Source organism: Meriones unguiculatus (assembly GCF_030254825.1).
Source record: "Meriones unguiculatus strain TT.TT164.6M chromosome 13 unlocalized genomic scaffold, Bangor_MerUng_6.1 Chr13_unordered_Scaffold_41, whole genome shotgun sequence".
Lineage (NCBI taxonomy): Eukaryota > Metazoa > Chordata > Mammalia > Rodentia > Muridae > Meriones > Meriones unguiculatus.
This window is the reverse complement of record NW_026843650.1, coordinates 2473193-2494001: the sequence shown is the minus strand read 5'-3', so window position 1 is coordinate 2494001 and position 20809 is coordinate 2473193. Positions and strand designations below refer to the sequence as shown.

At 36.4% G+C, this 20809-nt stretch overlaps 1 protein-coding gene across 1 annotated transcript; it reads right to left on the bottom strand.

Moving 5' to 3' along the window:
* Nucleotides 1-785: 785 nt before the first annotated feature.
* On the bottom strand, nt 786-20235 carry LOC132651227 (vomeronasal type-2 receptor 116-like; the record flags this gene model as incomplete). The annotated part of the gene is given in 6 exon segments (XM_060376475.1): nt 786-2044; nt 9545-9668; nt 11998-12069; nt 12072-12227; nt 17887-18718; nt 19973-20235. Coding segments are annotated over 6 exon segments (2346 nt in total), but the record flags the coding sequence as incomplete, so codon positions are not given.
* Between the last annotated feature and the right edge of the window lie 574 nt (nt 20236-20809).

Genomic DNA, 20809 nt, shown 5'->3' with positions numbered 1-20809 from the left:
AAAAAACATCTGTTCAGGCTGGAAATGGACTGTAGTTTCCAGGTTAGATATAGCAGTAGCATAAAATTAGGTCAGTGGTGAACTATACTTATCTGTATGCATTATTAAAAACATTTAGATTGCAACATGTTTATATTCATGAATAGACTTACATGTATTATAGGGATTTTATGTAGATAATTCACAATATGATTGCCGAAAACTCTCTCAAAAATTTACTGTTATTTCATCAACTTACTTCTTTTATATTTATCCTCCTTCATAATTAGAGTACCTCCCTGGTTTATCCCAATCAGATCAATTGTACCTGCCATTGTATTGTGTCCCTCCCTACCATGCTTTCTTGTTTCTACAGTCATTCCATGATGAATACTCACAAACCAACATTTGGAGCTAGATGCCCAAGAGTAGAGAATGAAAGATATTTGTCTTCTGGATATGAGTTACCTAAATTATATTTTTCTTACTTACATCTATTTATATGTATGATATTTATCATGTTAAACATACTTATGAGTTTCCATATCCTACCTATTGTGAACAGAATAGCAGAGCACCAAGGGCAAGGCCATGGTGGCTGTGGAGGTCTTCCACAATGAAGGCGACTGAGCAAGTATTTGTAGAGTGGGATGTCGAGTCATTTTTATGTATGTCAAGGAAAAGAGAGCCGGGTCAGGCATCAGATTCATATTTCTGTTTAGAAAATTCTCTACTATGATTTCTGGGATGGTTCAAGCTGTTTAATAGACATCCCACCCCTTTACAGAGATTGATTTTCATGCCTGTTCTGTAGAAGAATCTCATATACCACCCAAAACCCTGTTATACTCCCCAAAATACCAAAGAGAACAAGTATTTAGTTCATGTACTATTTATATCAATTACTATCATATAATTACATTTCGAATATGTATACTGTCCACACATTAATAAGTAACATGCATAACTTACTAAAATATGTTTTTAACAGCAGTTTCTATTCTGAAATAAATGTCTGTGATTGAGAGTCAAAGTGAGGGGCTCTTATTTTTCTTTAAATACACATTTCAGAAAAAGTTACTTTAAAGTAGGTAAATGATTTAATTTTAGTATGCTAATGGGTTTCATTAGAGAACTAATACATCAAAATGATCAATTTTTATTTGCTAGTTTTTGTTTTTCAAATGTCTCAAAGAGTTTTTATTAGGTCTTAGGAAAATAATGTAGCACTTTGGGAAAAAGATGCACACCAACAGCCCTGCACTGGAGGCCAGGATGGAGAAGACCTCCACAGCCACCATGGCCTTGCCCTTGGTGCTCTGGTAGACAGGGATGAAAGTGACCCAGACACTAAGGAACACCAGCATGCTGAATGTCAGGAACTTGGCCTCATTGAATGTGTCAGGCAGGTTCCTCACTAGGAAAGCCACAGTGAAGCTCCCTAGGGCCAGGGTTCCTAAGTATGCCAGCACACAGTAGAAAGCAGTAGCTGAGCCCTTGTTGCATAAAATGATGACATGAGCATGTTCAGAGTGTATATCTGTGTCAATATAGGGAGGAGAGGTTCCCAGCCAGACTCCAGAGAGAATAAGTTGAATCAGGACACAGATGGGGATGACAGCATTATAGATGCCTGAGACAAACAACCTTCTCATTGTTCTCCCAGGTTTCACGATCCTAAAGGCCAGAATTACAGTTATAGTTTTTGCCAAAACAGTGGAAATAGCCAACGTGAATACAAGTGCAAATGTTATTTGTTGCAGTATGCAGGAGACAGTGTTTGGGCGTCCAATGAAGAAAAAGGAGCAGAGGAAGCAGAAGAGGATGGAGATGAGCAGGATATAGCTGAGAGTCTTGTTATTGGCCTTAACAACGGCTGATTCTCGGTGTTTAAGGAAGATCCCCAAAACTATAACTGTGCTTACAGAGAAGAACAGAGCTGTGCAGGCCAGAGCCATGCCCAGAGGATCCTCAAAGGATAGGAATGTCACTGCCTTGGGTAAACACTGGTTTCTCTCAGGGTTTGGGTAGTCTTGACTTAGGCAAGCACTACACTCTTGCTGATCTGTGCGGAGTAAGTGAATCAACATTTCAGTTTATACATGTATTTACACATTGCACATTTAATTCATAAGAGTTCTTTTCAATGATTTGTATAGCCTGGCAAAATCGGCTTCATGATAGTGCCAAAATCATGAACTCTTTATGAATCCCAATCTATTGTTTTTCTTGATACTTAATAATAAGTTTTGTTTAAAGAATTTATTACTATTTGTCTAAGGCAATTAAAGTGAAATCTATATTACTCATATTCAGAGAAAGTAAAACTGTCAAGTAATCCTTCAGCCGCTTTTTAAATTAAGTGATTTAAATTACTAAGTATAGTATTTTGATCACATCAGTGTATCCAAATGCACTTCCCTGATTACACCATCATGGGTTCTTCTCATTTTTCTTGCTACTCACAGTTTCAGTAGATATTTATTACCCTGCTTCTACATATTTTTTCCAAGGTACCATGTGAAGAAGTTAGATCCCACATCCATGGCCTATGAAACAATTCTGATTTGGTGGTAAGCATACAAAACTTGCATCAACAAATTGCAGCTCTAAGCTCAGATCAACCTGTACCTATCTCAGCTGTAGAAGTTGCAGATACATTTCTAAATTCTTTGGCATTCTTTAACTCAGTACAGAACTCTTTGTCTTTTCATTATAATTCCAGAGTAATCCTAGGAATTGTTCTAATTTCCACACTTGTTTTTCTGGTCATCTCCAAAAGACTAAAAAAAGCCCTATATGTCACAGAGGTCTATAAATCTTTAAATCATTACATCATAAAGGGGAAAATGGCACAGTAAGATTCACTGGAGTTGGTGACAGTCATTTACTTTGCTTGATGTAATTCCAGCAAAGCTGAGCAGATTGTTAAAATCACTGTTATTCTAACTTTTTAGATATTTTTTTCTGTGTGTTTCCTTACTAGTGGTTTTCTGCGCTATGATTCCATTTGTTTTTTTCTACAAAAATTTATGTCTGAGTCTTTTTATGAAAATCCAAAACTTAACTTTATGTGTACACTGTTTGTAAATTTTCTTTCTGCCTGGGACATCATTAAGCACAGATAAGCATATTAGATATGAGGCCATTATTTCATAAGTTTTCTTGGGGTATCTTCCCCTAAACAGTATTTTGGTGCAGAGTAAACAAGGCATTATGCAAACCCTGAGAGGCCAGGAGATTCAGTTATAGATTTAAGACTTCCTTTCATTTTAGGTTTAGAGCTCCCTGAAAATATAGTTTAAAAATAGGAGGTCATAGAGGATACACCCCTGATGGAATAAAACTCAGTAAATAGGACAGATTGACTAAAATAAACTTTTTCTACTTAATAGCATGATGATGATGCATATAGTAAAAAGAGTTATTTATTAGTATTTGCTATTCATACAAAGACCTGTTAAAGTATTTTCTGTTTTTCTGGACTGCACTCATACTACAAACAATGCCAGTCTAAAAGCAAACTGTCATACATTAAATATGTTTTCTTTGCAGGAGACCTTTTTTTTTGATTTCTTAAAGTAGAGTCATGGGCTTATAATACTATCTTTTCTGTTTGTATTTTTTAATTGTTGCTGAACTTGTAACCCTGGATAAGTAATGAAAAAAATCAAACACCTACTCTGTACCACTTGTATAATCATTAGTCTGTGTTTGAACTGTGAAACTTGTATAAATACAGAAGGACCTTTTTGATAGTAAATCAGAGCTACAGAAATGTCTGAATTTTAAATGTCAATTGAGATTCCCTTGACCACTGAACCTGACTCACTCCCTTCCCTTACTGACCCCTCATATAGTATATATGCTGTGGAGAACCCTGCTTGCAAACATACTCCAACTCTCTTTTTCATGTTGAGGATGGCCTCACAGAAAGGTTCCTGGTACAGGCTCACAGAGAATGAACTGCCAACAAGAAAGCATTCATGGGACAGATATGTGCTCTCTGCACATATGTAGTAGTTGTGCAACTTGGTCCTCATGTGGGACTTCTAAGAGCACATGTGTAACCATTGTGCAGATTGGTCTTCATGGGGGGGCACCTATCAGCAAGATCAAAGCTCTCTCTGACTCTTTTGCCTGCCATTGGATTCCTTTTTGATAATTAGACTGCCTTGTGTAGTCTCAATAGCAGAAGTTGTGCATAGTCTTATTGCAAATTTATATGGCAAGGCTGGTTTTATATCCAAGGGAGGCTTCTTTTTTTCTGAAAAGAAAGAGAGGAAGGGCACATGGGTTGGCAGGTGAGGTGACAGAGAGGGACTAGGAGGAAAAGTGTGATTAGATGCTGCAGTAGTACATAAACAAATTAATTAATAATCCATTAAAAATAAATAGTAAGATTGTAATAGAAATGAATGAAACAGAAACAAAGAAAATGCAAGTGTTAACTAAAGGAAGAGTTGGTTCATTCTGAAGATAAACAAAATTGACAGACTCTTGTCTCAAGTAAATCAAAGAAAGAAATAGAGGACTCAGATTAGTAGAATCAGAAGTGACGGAAAAACATTGCTACAGAATCCAAAGAAATTCAGAATATTCTACGGGAACATTTAAATATATATATATATCAGAATGCTTAAAATGCACATGAAATGGGTAAGTTTTATGCCCAAGCAACCATGATTCAAACATGAATTCAACTTTTATTCAACAGCCTAAATAGACCTAAACAGACTCATGAGGAAATTCAACGCTCACAAAAGCATCTTACCAAAAAAGAAATTAAGGAAGGCTGAAAGATTACAAAAGGAGACTCCAATATGTTGGAGACCAGAATGCACCATAACTGAAGGGTAGAGGATCGGAGTCCCAAAGACCATCGAGCAGGTCCAGGGGTAGCAAACTATGGTGCAGTCAGCCCTTCTACATACTCCAGTGAGTTTGGACTCCCAGGGTCTCTCAGCTGTAGCAACCAGACCTCAGATTCCTCCTGCTCCCCTGAGGTCAACATCAGGATTACTGGAACAGCATCCCATCCACCAAGCCACAGTTCCTTTGGTCAACCTGTGGACCTCAGGAAAACAAGAGAAACACAGGGATCCCAGATCCAATATGGCAGAGCAGAGAGGAATCTGCATACAAGGAACACAGTTTTAGGCAGGCCTATAAGCTGCAGCCCAGCTTTCTTCTGATTAGCCCCCACTGTTGTCACCTTGGCCTGGAGCCCTTTGGGGCATCTGCATATGCTCAGTGTTCATGACCAGTAGCAGTACCTGCACCCCAAACATCGGGGCTCCCATGCATGCACACTCCCTGACCTTCAATTCACATGCCCCCATCTGTTTTTTTTTTTTTTTTTTTGCTCACTACATGGCCTGTTCACTGCCCTTCAAGACACTGGCATCTGAATTGCCAGCACCCATTCTTGAGCCACTGCACATTCCTCATCTTCCTGAACACTACACTAGACTCCAAAGACAGGCTGGTCCAGTCTTTGGTGCAGGTTCCAGGAACAAACAGCTAAGGCTACAGAAAACCACATGGCAAAAGTCTAGCATAAAATAACAGTCAACAAAAATCAGGACACCATGGCTCCACCAACCCCCCCCCCAAAAAAAAAACAATGTATATACTAATGTAGCTGTAACACAAGAAAATGACCTTAAATCTATGCTTATTCAAATATTTGTGGCATATGAAGAGGAAAACAACTAATCTCTCAAAGAAATACAGGCAAATACAACAAAAGAGAGGCCATCATAGACAGGAAACCACAATCAAACAGGTGAAGGAAATACAATTATCCATGACCTTAGAAAATTAGAATTAATTAAGAAACCACAAACAAAGAAAACTGGGGATGGAACACTTAGAAAAGTGATCGAGTACCATAGAGATAAGCATCACCAACAGAATACAAGAAATTGGGGAAAGAATCTCAGGCGTTGAAGATGTAGTTGAAGTAACTGGTAAATCTCTCAAAGGAAAGAAAAAGTATAGTTTCTGATGCAAAACATTCAAGACATCCAGGACACCGTGAAAAGATGAAACCTAAGAATAATAGCAATAAAATAAACAGATGATTCCAGGCTCCAAGGTCCAGAAGCTATTTTCAATAAAATCATAGAAGTTTCACCAACCTTAAGAAAGAGATAGCTTTAAACATAAGAGCAGCTTACAGAACACCACATATTCTAGACCAGACAAGAAAATACTTGTGCAACATAATAATCAAAACACTAAATCTACCCAATGAAAAAAAATAAAAGCAGCAAGGAAAAAGGCCAAATAAGATATAAAGGCAGACCGATCAGAATCACACCAGACTTCCCAAAAGAGACTATGAAAGCCAGAAGGGCCTCAGTGGATGTCATACAGACACTAGGAGACCACAGATGCCAGCAAAAGTGACCCAGCAAAAGTTACAGTCAACACAAATGGAGTAAACAAGATGTTCCATGACAAAACTAAATTTAAACAATATCTTTGCAGCATCCAGACCTAGAGAAGCTACTAGAAAGAAAACACCAACCAATGAGATAATCTAAACCCAAGAAGCACAGGATATAGATGACATCACAACAAAAAAATCAAGAAAACACAAGTACACAAACATACCATCAGCACCAATTCCACAATAACAAGAACTAACATTCATTGGATTTTAATATCTACCAACATCAATAGACTAAACACTACAAGAAAAAGACATATTCTAACAGAATGGTTACAGAAACAGGATTCAACATTCTGCTACAAACATGAAACACTTCAGCCATAAAGATAGACACTAACTTGAAGTAAAGTGCTAGAAAAAGATTTTCCAATCAAATAGGCTGAAGGAGCAAGTGGCAGTAGCATCCTAATATCTAATCAAATAGATTTTTAAAAAATATTAATTAAAAAAGATTGGGAAGGATACTTCAAATTCATCGAAGAAAAATCCACCATTAGGACATCAATATCTTGAAAAACTATGCCCCATATACAAGGGCACCTGCACTGTAAAAGAAACATTCAAGCTGAAATCACACATCAGTCCCAACTTAGTAATAGTGGGAGACTTCACCACCACACTCTCACCAATTGACATATCATTGAAACAGAAGCTAAATAGTGATAGTGAAGATTACAGAGGTCATGAATCAAATGGATCTAAGGGATTTCTACAGAAATTTTCACCTAGACACAAACAAATATGCTTTCTTCTCTGCACATCACGGATCCTTCTCCAAAACTGACCACAAAGTCAGGAACAAAGCAAATCTCAAAAGATACAAGAAGACTGACATAACCCTTGAATCCAATCACACTACCATGTTCTAGAGCTGGACCTCAGCTATGACAAAAAGAGCAAAACACCTGCACATATATCAAACCTGAACAACTCTCTACTCAATGACAGGTGTGTCGTGGAAGAAATAAAGAAAGAAATTAAAGATGTTCAAGAATTAATTGAAAATGAAGGTGCAACATACCGAAACTCCTATGACAAAATGAATGCTGTGCTAAGAGGAAAGTTCATAGTTCTTCATAAAGGAACTTGAGACATCTCATACATGCAATTTAATGACACACCTGAAAGATCCAGAAAAGATACAAAAGATACAGACACACCCAAGAGGAGTAGATGGCTTTAAATAATCAACCTCAGTGCTGAAATCAATATACTAAAAACAAAATGATTCAAAGAATCAACAAAACCATGAGCTGGTTCTTAGAGAAAATCAACAAAATAGACAATCTCTTAGCTAAAGTAACTAAAAGGTAGAAAGACACTATCGAAATGAACAACATAAAAAATGAAACATGTATGTAAGGACACACACCAAGAAAATTAAAAGAAAAGTCTTACCTCAAAAGTCTATATGTCACAAAAATTTTAAATCTATATGGAATACACAATTTTCTTAATAGAGTCCACTTGCCAAAGTTAAATCAAGATCAGGTAAATAAATTAAATAGTCCTATCTCTCCTAAGATAATAGACGCTGTAATAAAAAAATCCCCATCAAAAAAGCCCAGGTCCAGATGGTTTCGGCAAAGAATTCTACCAGACATTCAAAGAAGAGGAAATACCAATATTCTTCAAACTATTCCACAAAATAGAAACAGAAGGAACATCACCAACCTCATTGTATGAGGCCACAGTCACGTTGATACCTAAACCACACAAAGATCCTACAAAGAAATGAACTTCAGACCAATATTGCTTATGATCATTGGTGCAAAACTACTCAGTAAAATTCTTGAAAACTGAATCCAAGAATACAACAAAAATATTATCCACCATAACCAAATAGGCTTCATCCCAGACATGCTGGGGTGGTTCAGTCTACAGAAATCTATCAATGTAATCCACCACATAAACAAACTGAAGAGAAAAAAAAAAGACATGATCATTTCCCTACATGCCAAAAAACATCTGACAAAATCCAACACCCATTAATGTTAAAAATTTAGGAGAGATCAAGAATAGAAGGCACATACCTAAACATAGTAAAAACAATATGCAGCAAGCCTATAGCCAACATCAAACTAAACAGAGAGGAACTTAAATCTATCCCACTGAAATCAGGCACGAGGCACGACTGCCTGCTCTCTTGATATCTCTTCAACATAGTATGTGAAGTCATATATCACACTGCAAGGAATTTAACCTATGGTAGCACTAGATCTCAGAATATAACGAATATTTAATCTTTCAACATTTTAGTGTTTTCAATAAATCATAAAATGTTTTGTTTGTTATCCAGTTGTCTAACGGTTGGCCTTTTTGAATATGATAAAAAAATAGTAGATTCTCATCGTTATATTAATGTATTTTCATTTTGACTTTTTACTTTCTTATGAAAATTTTCATTTTAAAAAGAACATAATTATCTCACTATACCTCTTCTTGTTCTTTGCCAAGAACATCTTCTTGAGCCACTTTATATCTATTCTCTCTCAAATTCATGGCCTCTTGTTTATTATATGTTTAGTTGTGTGTGTGTTTGTTTGTATTAAAAATAAAACATGCACATGCCATATGAAGTTACTTGTCTATGTTAACACACATTTGACCATAACCCTAAACAGGCAACCATATTTTTATTTACATCAACTTTCTTTTTCTACTATTGTTGATACTGAAGATGACAAATGTAAGTGTTATAAATGCAGTTCAATTTCTCATGCATTCAAGAAACAATCACACATGTACTTTTCCTGGAGTTATCTTCAGGCAAAAATCATTAGGTTTGTTTATTGCAGAAATAAAAATCAATTCTGGACCAGTGGAGATCTCGCAATTAATGGGGAACCTATACCATGGAGATAGCCATGTCATGCACCAAAAGGCAGGGTTTTTTTTTTTTTTAGTAGTTTTCATATGACACAATAGCAAGAGAATTGCCACTCAAATCTTCACACATTTTGTGGCATCAGCAGTGATTACTAATGGATTCAGGGATGAGGGAAAGAGACATGGAGAACAGCATTGCATTATGACACCATAGTCAGTTTGTAACTTTCCCCTTCTACATTCCCAAGCAGTTGAGGATAGGTGTTATTTTTCTACCTGTCTGGTTGGAAATGTGCCACTCCGGACAAAATACACAAGAAAAACAGCAAATGGGTCTTTCTTCTTGTAGAACTTTCCAGAATCCTGGACCACAGCTCTGTGTACATACAGATTGAGGAGTCTGAAGGCAACACAGAAAAACTGGTCATAATATTGAACATTAATTTAAAATACTTTAGGCTAAACAACTTAAATGTACATACTCTATGTAAAGTGTATGTATTTTTTGTGTGTGTTTAAGTTTTTTATAATTTTTTATTTTTTTATATTAATCACAAGCTCAGTATCCAAGTGGGTTACCCTAGCAAAGGGAACAGTGACTATCTCTGACATGAACTCAATGACTGGCTTTTTGACCTCCCCCTTCCCTCTGAGGGAGGAGCAGCCTTGGTAGGTGACAGACGAGGACATTGCAGCCAGTCCTGAAGATACCTGAAAAGCTAAGGTCAGATGGAAGTGGAAGAGGACTTCTCCTATCAGTGGACTTGGAAAGGGGCAAAGAGGAGATGAGGGAGGGACAGTGGGATTGAGAGGGAATGAGGGAGGGTTTATGACTGTGATACAAATTAAATTATATGTATTTAAGGGGAACTCCGAGGTTATCATATGTGAGTGTAGAATGGAGATTTGAAGTTAGCTCACTTCCTATTATTAAGTGTTCAACAACCATTTATGGGGATCAAACTGTGACTCACTTCTGCCTCACCTATGTGAAATGTATAAGGCATCCACATATTCTCTCCTCTGAGGCAGCAACTCAGAACTCATTTATTGTATGAATTATGGAAGGGTTGGATTGTCAGACAGAAAACCCAACACTCTCGCCTCATCTGTTTCTACCTTTACATTTCCAGTCATATATTAAAACCCACACACTCTGATTCAGCTGAAAAAGGAAGCTCAATTTTCTCATGAAAGATTGTTTGGCCATTGGTGAATTATAATATATTTCTGTGATGTTTACGCATGACTCCCAGTGGTAGGAATTATACTGTACCTTTCCTTTCAAACGTTAGAGACATCATCACATAGGATTTTTACCAATTGCATTCTTAGTTAATCACAATAACTACTAAACTAATACAGTTTTAGTTCATTATATTTTAGAAATTGTGTAGGACAGGAAATATTTCTATCTTTCCTTAGACATCTCATCTGCCTTGATTTGGATTCAGTTTCTGTCTCATAAATATGTCTATATTAACAGTATTATGCTTGTAGATAACTGGCTCAGCAGTTAAGAGTGCATATCGCTCTTGCATAGAAATATGAGTTCAGTTCCAAACATACGTATTGGGCAGCTCATATACATTGGTTCCAGAAATGTCTTTTATCAAAATCCATAATTATTTCTTGTTTATGCTACCTCAAAATCTTGTAAAACTATTGATATGCTTGTGTTGGAGTTGTGTGAATGGAAGGATGCATTGAGCTTCAGCTTGCCTGTATAATTAACATATGTGACTATATAGATAAGTTTGTATCCATGTGTGTGTTATCATGTGTGTGTGTTTACATGTGGTAACACCCACAAACATGCCTATATATAACCATGAACACTCATTCATTCATTCATTGCATCATCAATGAACACAAGCATTCAGGTTCAATTCATCTAATTCTAGCTAAGGAATTAGATGACATTATGTGTGCGTCTGTAGGTGTACTTATTTGTGTATGTAGACATTATATATATTTGAAATACTGGTTTATTTCAGATTTAAAGTCATCATACAGAAATAAAGGGATTACTAAGTATGTAATGCTCTTGCCACATAAGCATGAAAGTCTGAATTTAATCATGATGAAGGGATGAAAAGAAAGTTTGGGTGCAAAAAATATGCCTGTAATCCAAGCTTTATGATCATGAAGACAGAGAGAGTACATAGGTAATACTGTCCACTGAGCAGAGCAAAATCAGAAAGTAAGGGTTTCAGAAAGATATCCTATTTAAAAAGAAAGTGGACAGCAACTTAGGAAGATAATCACAGTTAACTGTGGCCTTAACCAGCACATGTGTTCATATGCATGAATACCCACAAACAAACTCACAGTCACAACAGAGATAAGACCTTGAAATTTCACAACAGGAACTCAATGACTGGCTCTTTGGTCTCCCCACCCCCGAAGGGAGGAGCAGTCCTGTTAGGCCACAGAGGAGGGCTTTGCAGCCAGTCCTGAAGATACCTGATAAAACAGGATCAGATGAATGGGGAGGAGGTCACCCTATCAGTGGACTTGGAAAGGGGCACGGTGGAGATGAGGGAGGGAGGGAGGGACTGGGAGGGAATGAGGGATTGGGACACGGCTGGGATACAGAGTTAATAAAATGTAACTGATAAAAAATAATAATAAAAAAAAAAGAAATTTCACAATATATATTACACAATCAAGTTTATAATTCTTTACAAATAATTCCCTTTATATTAAATGCTGAAAATTTTTCCAACCTGATTAAAATTGTTTGGCCATTGAATCAGAACTTCATTGATGAAAAAGCCTTGGTCTTGTGGACTCTTGTGGGGACAAATTCTCCCACTTTAAGTATTAATGAATTTTGCTTACTATATGCAATAAAGTTTTGTATATCATATGTTTCCATGACATTCTTGTTCTCATCAAAGCTTATTTCATCTCCAGCAGCATTTGTCACTTTAATTTTCCTCAAAAATGGATGCAGCTGAAGAGAGACAAAATTTTATATGAGTGGCCCACACAGATTACTGGTTGACCTTTAAGAGAAATTCATTTTCCCTCTCTCTGATATGGGTTTCTTTTTAAAGGTGCTTAGTTTGTTTAGGAGTCTCCCCAGTTGTATAGCAAGATTAAAATTATTCCCCTTTGAAGTAATGCTAGAGTTACTAAACACAAGTAGAAATATCATTTATGAGAGAGAAGATAGTATAGTGTGTAACGTGTCCTTAGTTGGAAAAAGGTCCTGTGTCTTTCTCCAGCACCAGAAAAAAAATATTTCCATTTAAAAGATGGATATTTGAAGAGGATTCAAAATGGTGGTGCCCAGTCCACATGGTTTCTGAGTGCTAGGACTCTAGTGACTCCACAGCAAGTAAGAGGCTGTGCTGTGGACCCCAAAACACCAATGTCTATGCTTCTCAGCTTTAATGTACACTAGAAGGAAAACTCCAAGCAAATAAAGTTAACCACACCCAAGAAAACAAATAAGATATAAAAAAACACCATTGCTGCAAAACCAAAAGGAGAGAAACACAGAAACTCACTACAACCATAAAAATCAAAATTACCAGCACTAGCAAACATTAGTTATTAATATCACTCAACATTAATGGATTCAATTCCTCAAAAAAAAAAAAACCACAGACTAACAGAATAGATGCATAAGTAGGACTGCTGCAAACAAGAAACACATCTTAACAAAAAAAGAGGACATTACCTCAGAGTGAAGGGCTGGAAATAGCTTTTTCAAGGAAATGGACCCAAGAAGCAAATTGAAAGAAGCCATCCTGATATCTAATAAAAATAAACTTTTAACTGAATTTACTCAAAAGATATGGGAAAGGATGCATATCATAGTAAAATGATACATATCATATCAAAAATCCACCAAGATGATGTTTCAATTCTGAATATTTTGCTTCAAACACAAGGGCACCTACATTTGTAGAAGAAGCATTACTAAAGCTTAAATAATACACTTATATGTCCACAGTAATAGTGGGAGACTCCAAAACACCGCACTAACCAAAGGACAAATCATGAAAACAGAAACTAGATAGAGAAACAATCAAACTAACTAATGATCAAATCAAATGGATTCAACAGATATCTACAGAATTTTCACCCAGACAAAAAAGGATATACCATCTTCTCAGCACATCACAGAAACATCTTCAAGATTGCCCATTAACTTGGTCAGAAAGCAAGCCTCAACAAGTATAAGAAATTTGTAATAACACCTTGTATCTTATCAGACCACCATGGATTAAAGCTAGAGTTCAATAACAATGGAAACAATAGAAAACCTATAAAACTAATGGAAACTGAATGACTCAGTAATCATTGGGTCAGGGAAGAAATAAAGAAAGAAAATATAGATCTTCTAGAATTCAGTGAAAATGAAGAGACAACATACCTAAACTTCTGGGACACAATGAAAGCAGTGCTAAGGAGAAGGAAGGTTCATAGCATTAAGTGCCTTTCTAAAAAGAATTACGGAATTCTCATAGCAGCAATTTAAAAGTACATGTAAAAGCTCTAGAACAGACTGAAGTAAACATCTAAGAGGAGTAGACAGGAGGAAATAATCAAACTCATAGCTGAAGTTAGTGTCAAAGAAAAAAAAATGGGAACAATACAAAGAATCAGTGAAACCAAGAGCTGTTTTTTGAACATCAACAAGATAGACAAAGCTCTAGAGAAGCTAACAAAAAGGGAGAGAGATAGTATCCCAATAAACAAAATCAGTTATGAAAAGGGAGTGTAACTCCAAAGAATCATTAGGTCTTATTTCAAAAGACTGTATTCTACAAGTTTGGAAAATCAAAAGGAAATGGAAGATTTTCCTGATATATGTCACTTGCCAACATTAAATTAAGATAAGGTAAGCAGTTTAAACAGTCCTATAACCTCTAAGAAAATAGAAGCTGTCATCAGAGGTCTCCCAACCAAAAAATCCCAGAGCCAGATGGTTGTAGCATGGAATTCTACCAGACTTCCAAAGAGGACCTCATTCCAACACTCCTGAAACTATTCCACAAAATATAACAGAAGGAATATTGCCAAATTCATTCTATGAGGCTACAGTTACTCTAATACCTTAAACCACACAAAGACCCAACAAAAAAGAAAATTTCAGAGCCATTTCCCTTACAGACTTATATGGAAAAGTACTCAATAAAATACTAGAAAACCAAACCAGGATCACATCAAATACATCATCCACCATGATCAAGTAAACATCATCGCAGGAATGTGGGGATGATTCAACACATTTAAATCCATTTCTGTAATTCACTGGAAGAAAAAAATAAACATGTTTATCTCATTAGATGCAAAAAAAAAATGCCTTTGATAAAATCAAGCACCACTTCATGAAAAAAGTTCTGTAAAGATCAGGGTTACAAGGCCCATACATAGACATAATAAAGGTAATATACAGCAAGCAGATAGCCAAAATCAAATTAAATGGGGAAAAATTCAAAGCAATTATACTAAAATCAGGGACAAGACAAGGCTGCCCACTCTCTCTATGTATCTTCAATGTAGTACTTGAAGTTATAGCTAGAACAGTAATATAACTAAAAGAGATCAGGGGGTCCAAATTGGAAAGGAAGAAGTAAAAACATCCCTATTTACAGATGATGTACTATTATATATAAGTGACCCCAAAAGTTCTACCAGAAAACTTATACAGCTGATAAACCACTTCAGAAAAGTGGTTGCTTTAAAATTAACTCAAAAGATCAGTAGTGGCCTGAATACAAATGAGAAATTGGCTGATAAGAAAATTGGGGAAATAGCATCCTTCAGAACAGCCAGAAATAATATCTTGGTGGAACTCTCCCCAAGCAAGAGAAAGACTTCTGTTACAGGAACTTCAAGTCTCTGAAAAAAGAAACTGAAAAGATATCAAAAGATGGAAAGAGCTCCCATGCTCATGGCTCGGTAAAATTAACATAGCAAAAATGACCATATTAGCAAAAGCAATCTATATATTTAATATAATTCCTATCCAAAAAACAACACAATTCATCACAGACCTTGAAAGAACAATTCACAATATTATATTGAAAATAAACAAATAATAATAATAACCCAGCATTTCTGTGCAATAAAAGAACTTCAGGCCACAGAGGAAGACAATGCAGTCAGTCTCGATGAGACCTGATATGCTAGGGACAAAGGGAAGGGAAAAATGACCCCCCATCAGTGGGCTTGAGGAGGGACATAAGAGGAGATGAAGGAGGGAGTGTGGTGCTGTGACAACACATGCTGACAAGGACGTGGAGAAAAATAACCCTCCTCTATTTTTCATGGGAGTACAAATTTGGACCACTATTTTGCAAATCAATCTGGTGCTTTCTCAGAAAATTGGGAACAGTTCTACCTCAAGAACCATCTATAATCTTCCTGGACATATAACAAAGATACTTCACCATAAATGGACATTTGCTCAACTGTATACATTAAGCTTTATTTGTAATAGAAAGAATCTGAGAACAAATAGGTGTTCCTCTACCAAAGAATGGGTAAAGAAAATATGGTACATTTACACTACTCAGCTATTAAAATCAAACAAATCATGAAATTTGTAGGCAATTGGGTGGAAATAGGAATGATCATCCTGAGTGAGGTAACCCATGGACAGAAAGACACATATGCTATGTATTCCCTTATAAGTGGATATTAGCCGTATAATAACCACACTACTAATCATGGACCTAAAGAAACTAAGTAACAAGAAGGGCTCAAGGTAGGACCTTCTTAAATCTCACTCAGATGGGGAAATTAAATGGACAGTGAAAAAGGAAATATAGAGGGAATTGGACAGGAGAGGTTGTGTGGAGTGAGATGAGGGAAAGCAGATATGAGGAGAATTGGGAGGCAAGGTTTAAGGGCCTGGAGACAAAGGGTGAAAGAAGGTTGGGGAAATCATTGAGACAAACTGTTGAGATGGGTCAGGCTACAGGCTACAGGCTACAGGGAGGATATGGGGATGTCTCTAGCTGAGCCTGCCATCAGTGTGGGAGTTGAGAGTGTAGAAAGCCCCCTTCTAGCCAGGAAGGACCTATAGTGGTGGGAAGGAAATACCAATTTACCTAAAAACCTCCCAAACAAAATTTATCTTAACTCCATGATGGACAAAGACAAAGATACAGTAGGTCTGATGGAATGAAAAATTAATACCTGCCCCAATGTGACACCCACCCCATGGGAGATAGCCAATCCTTGACAACATTAATGATATGTGCTATGTTTAGGGACAGGAGCCTAACTTAACATTTCTCTAAGAGCCTCCTCACCCTTAGCAGTTAATCGAATCACATGCTGAGACTCACAGTCCAGCATCTCACAGAGCTTGAAGAGTCTCATGTAAGAGTGGTTGGGAAGGATAGAAGGAACCCAAGTGGACTAGAATGCTGCAAGAATACAGAGTAAAGTGACCTACATCCACCGGGGCTTTATACTTGGAATGGAACTAGGTGCAATACATATATGTAAATGATGGGATGTTGGATCTTCATGTGGGTCCCTTAGTAAGTTGAGCAGTTGTACCTTAGTAAGTTGTGAGTAGCCATGTATGTGCTAACAACGACACTTGGGTCCTCTGCATGTGCAGCAAGTACATGTAACACTGAGTCATCCTCCAGTATGATTCAATTACATATCTAACTTAATACAATGGGTAAACAGTTCAGCTACTGAGACATGATATTGTGTTACCTAATTAACAATGTGTGTTATAAAGGTTGCTTAGGTGCTAAGTTATTTGTACACAGGACATACTAACTTAGATAATATCACATCTCTAGAAAGCTATATTCACAAACTGTGTCAGTGTTTATGCCAAATATTATTGTTTTACATGATACTCTAAATTACACAGTGCACTCTATGTTCAGAATTCATTTTATTTATTTTTGAATGGATTTAAAGTCCAATTGACTTGTCCAACAAACTTCTTCATGGCACCCTATTTGAATGTGACCATCAAGGCTCATATATATAAATGAATCCCATGTTTATATCTTGTCGGTTTAAAACCCAAATACATCCATCTACCACTAATACACAGAGATAGTGCCTAAGCTTATGAGCACTGTGTTCTAACATTTAATAATAGAAACACAGTCTTGGTTTTTCCTTCATTTTAAGTAATTAAGAATGAAGAAACTATAAAAGCCATTACTTTTCAGTTACTTATGTCACTTGCACAGGCTATTAATTTTATGGTCTTCTGTCATTAAATATAGATTGAATTTTACGTGAAATAGCAGCTTTGGATATGGTCATTATATCTAAAGCTTATTTCAATGGGTATATTCCAAGAAAATACAAATTTTGATTATTGAACTTGCTATATTTTGACATTAATCACATATTTATATTCAGAATTTCATGTTAGGTTAGGAAACATTTGTTTAAACACATTCTAATTTAATGTCTTCAAATCTGTGCTTTCAGTTCCAAAATCATGTCAGATAATTGTAGACATATATAGATATACTATGACAAACCCTTTTGCATTTTAAAATATTCTTTTAATTATAAGAAGAAAATGCTTTCTTGGTTAACCACAATAAATTGCTTACCAATAATATGTGATCCTGGTGATTCCCTTGCTTATGAATGAGGCTTACCTGCCATGGTAGAATCTCACCCTTGTTTCTGTCATCCATAGGTCCCATTTCAGTTTTGGTCAACAGCATTTTATGGAGGGCATGGGCCACTGCATATACTGCATTCCATATAGAATAGCTGGGCTCAGAAGTAGTCATCACATCATTTATTTCATCCCCAGTCTTTAGGGAAATATTTGCTGGACAGGGTTTAAATTTTTCACATAGAAAACCAAGAGGTGAACAATCAAAATTGTCAACCCAGAATTTAGAGAAGTAAGAATCTCCTGGGTACTGGGAGGGTGTAAGTGCCTCAAGAAAGTGCTTGAAGCCAGGGATACTTCTCCTCTTTGAAAACGAGAAGCTTCCTCTGAAAGCATATATCCAAAAATTCCTGTCATTGAATGTAGATTCTAAATATGTCAGGTGTTGCTTTGCCATGATCCACACCTTTCTTCTTAAAAATTTTTTAATGTATGGGAGAGAGATCACCAAGTCATCTATATTACCATAGAATAAAATCACATTTACTTGTATATGTTGGTACAAGTTCAGCAATCCATAATCATATATTATTCTATATTTTGAGTTATCAGACAGTTTTTCTGTAAAAGCCACACAGATATCTTCTGATCCAATCTTTACTGTCAGGTCTGAGAGAAACTCCCTTCCTCTCCCATCATCAGACACAATGACCCCCACCCACTTCCAGCCAAAGTGGAGCAATAAAGAGATCAACCCTTGGGTTAGAGCTCTGTCTTTAGGAGACATCTGATAAAGGGTTGGGAATGTATCTTTGTCACTTAGCATGGAATCAAAGGGACCATATGTGACCTGAAGAAGAAAAGGGAAAAAAAAGGTGATTATAAGTTTTATGTATTTGGAATCATCATCACCTGGAGGGAGGAAGTGAGTTCGTACTTTGCATATGAGAATCAAAGAACTGCTTATTGGTGAAGAGGATGTCTTCTCTGAGATTAGCTTGTCTCTCTGATCACATGATGGAATATGTCTTTTTTTCCTAATACTATGATCTCCAACATTACTCAGATATCTGAAGTAAACAATATTCTGTTCACTGTCTTTGAAAGACCTGATAGATCTCCCTTGTTGCAATACAATGAAACTGAGTATCTGATGTAGTGAAAGACTGCAGAAAACATTACCATGTACTTTCTGGTCACATAACACCATATTTCTCAGAACCATCAGCTTTAGGAAAGCAAATACAGAAAGAGACTAACAAAGTTTTTAGAGATTCATTTACCTAAGTTAAAATGGTGCAGGTTGTGAAGATCTAAATCACATTGCCAGGGGTTATTGCATCATCCCTGTCTAATGATAGATTTGACTGAGACAAAACTCTGAAACAGATGTAAACTATTGTGTGTTTCATTTTTTTTTAACATTAGGATAAAATACATTTACAAATTATTTAACTGAGTGATAACAATCAGAGTTACACTATGGGTTTTATAATCTTGATTATTCCTGACCCTTGTGCTCACAGAGTATTTTCTTTGCATGTAGTAATGCCTGCTGATGGATGCCTTTATTCAGTGTATCCTGGAAAGAGTCAATTGTGGCAATCTATTTAAGTGTTTGGTCTCTGTGGGTGCTATTCTGAGATCTACTTTCCTGCATGAGATCGTTAATTCCTTGATTTAACATCAGATTTTCATCAGTGATGACCTTGAAGATTGTTCTAAATTTAGTTACATGTCCCAGACTTTCTTTTTTTCATACATCAGTATTGACAACTGCAGGAATTCTGAGATGGTTATATGCTTTCTTTGGTACTTAGGTATCTTTGTTGTACAATTTGACTTATGACAAAATGCAGCCTGAGTATCCACAGTATATCTTCCAGTGTTTGACAATAGAGTCATGGTTTCCACTAAGTGATCTGCTTAGAAATTTTCAGAATGTACTGAGCATGATTTTTACCACACTCTTTCTACTGTTAACCATTGCCATATGAAAGTAATATATTCACTTCTCTTTTAAATCTGCCTATCCTAAACATAAAACACTTCTCTGTTTTCTTTTGTTTGTGTTGTTTTGTCAGGTTTGACCTGTGATTGTGCACAAAAAAATACTTCCCTAACTTACTTGTGGGACTTTGTAGAGCTCTGAAAGTGTTCCAATTGCAGCAGAAAATTCTGACTTGGTTCCTGAAATGATTTCTAGAGCTTTGTGTTGTGTTTTGCATTTGTAGTTAGGAACATACTCTCTTATTCCAGACATCAACATCAAAAGGCCCTCTAAGGTTCTTTTGTTAGAATTAAAGGCATTGTAGACATGAAAACCCAAGGTCACATTGGGAAGCAGTTGTGTGTCCTTATTGATCTGACCAATGGCAAAGTATAAGGTCAGCAAATATAGATAGTTTCTCCATTTTGGTCTAAACAGAAGAACAGAATGATGAGTGTAGTCAGTCCATTTTTTTTCAGAAACTCTTTATCAAATTCAGGAACCTAGAAGTGTTAAACCTTGACTTTTACTGTGACATGTACAGCTTTTGTGAATAAGCCCCTGATGAATCAGGAACACCATGGAATGGCTCCTAAACTCTCAGAAATTGAACTATAACTAATAATGGTTTCCTTGCTGTAGATTTTGTGGATAAAGTGTCAATTTTTATGTCCTGTGACTGCTGACTATATAGGTGCTTATGATGTTTTCCTTTATGGAAGCATTGGGATACGGAAGAGTCACTAAGGTGTTCACTAGGAATGTGAATAAGAGCTTCATATTCTTTTGTTTTGCAATTATTCATTTTTGTACTCACTTACAAAAATTGTAACAACTTTGTATGCACTCTTAGTGTTAAAGTGTTGCACTGAAGGATGGATAGACGTCCAGGCATCTAGGCACACTGACCCCTTTTGTACAAAGAAGAGCATCAGTCTCAGTGCCCACAGGATGTCCTGGAACCATCTGT